At 65.8% G+C, this 1,101-nt stretch overlaps 1 protein-coding gene across 1 annotated transcript in view; it reads right to left on the bottom strand.

Moving 5' to 3' along the window:
* Nucleotides 1–473, bottom strand: part of LOC103807609 (perilipin-3-like) — a gene marked incomplete at its 3' end in the record, with an annotated part of 2,218 nt that extends 1,745 nt beyond the window's left edge. The window contains exons 1-2 of the mRNA XM_009080347.1: nucleotides 423–473; nucleotides 16–211 (exon numbers count right to left, since the gene is read on the bottom strand). Of these exons, the coding sequence (XP_009078595.1) occupies nucleotides 16–211; nucleotides 423–473 (247 nt within the window). The remainder of the gene's footprint in view (nucleotides 1–15; nucleotides 212–422) is intronic.
* Between the last annotated feature and the right edge of the window lie 628 nt (nucleotides 474–1,101).

The raw sequence follows: 1,101 nt of genomic DNA, 5'->3' as shown, positions 1-1,101 counted from the left end.
CGCCCCAGCACTCACTCTGTGGCGCCAGGCGGGTGAGGAGGGGTTGGGCCCCACTCACTGCTGCTGCTGTCAGGGTCTTCACTCCCTTCTCGGCAGCGTCGCAGACGGAGCGAACGTAGGGGTGACTCTCCTTGGTGGAGGTGTAGGCAGTGGACACCATGTCGTAGGCTGAGCTCACCAGGGGCAGGTTGGCCACTCGCACCCCAATGCTCTGGGGGTGAGATGGCATCAGGGTGATGGACCCCCCAATCTCACAGGGGATGAGACACACTCTGTGTTCCCAACCCCCCCAGCAGGGATGGTTTTGGGGTGCTCCCAGCGCTCTCCAAACCCACTCAAGGGTGGGATAACCCACAGTGCTGTCCCCAAGCAGAGACTCCTTGGGCACATCCCCCAAACCTCCTCCCCTTGCCCCCACTGACCTGTGGCTCCTCCACCTTGGGCTGTGCCGTCGTGGGCTCACTGGTGGCCATGGCAGGGCTGGGGATAGGACACGATGGGGAGTGGGGTGAGACCCCCCAATGCTCCCCACTAACCGCCGGGAGCAGGAGCCCCGAGTTACCCCTCCCTGGGACGGGGCAGCACCCGCCAGGGGGGAAAAACCCAGGACGGGGGGGACGGGACCGGGATCAGGATCCCGATCGGGACTGCAGTCGGGCTCGGAACCGGGACCGGGATAGGGACTGGGATCACGACCGGAATTGCGTTCGGGACCAGGAGCAGGACCGGGGACGGGACTGGGATCAGGATCCCGATCGGGACTGCAGTCGGGCTCGGAACCGGGACCGGGATAGGGACTGGGATCACGACCGGAATTGCGTTCGGGACCAGGAGCAGGACCGGGGACGGGACTGGGATCAGGATCCCGATCGGGACTGCAGTCGGGCTCGGAACCGGGACCGGGATAGGGACTGGGATCACGACCGGAATTGCGTTCGGGACCAGGAGCAGGACCGGGGACGGGACTGGGATCAGGATCCCGATCGGGACTGCAGTCGGGCTCGGAACCGGGACCGGGATAGGGACTGGGATCACGACCGGAATTGCGTTCGGGACCAGGAGCAGGACCGGGGACGGGACTGGGATCAGGATCCCGATCGG

The sequence above is a fragment of the Acanthisitta chloris genome, unplaced genomic scaffold (genome assembly GCF_000695815.1).
Source record: "Acanthisitta chloris isolate BGI_N310 unplaced genomic scaffold, ASM69581v1 scaffold25038, whole genome shotgun sequence".
Classification (NCBI taxonomy): domain Eukaryota; kingdom Metazoa; phylum Chordata; class Aves; order Passeriformes; family Acanthisittidae; genus Acanthisitta; species Acanthisitta chloris.
This window is presented reverse-complemented; position numbering and strand designations above follow the sequence as displayed.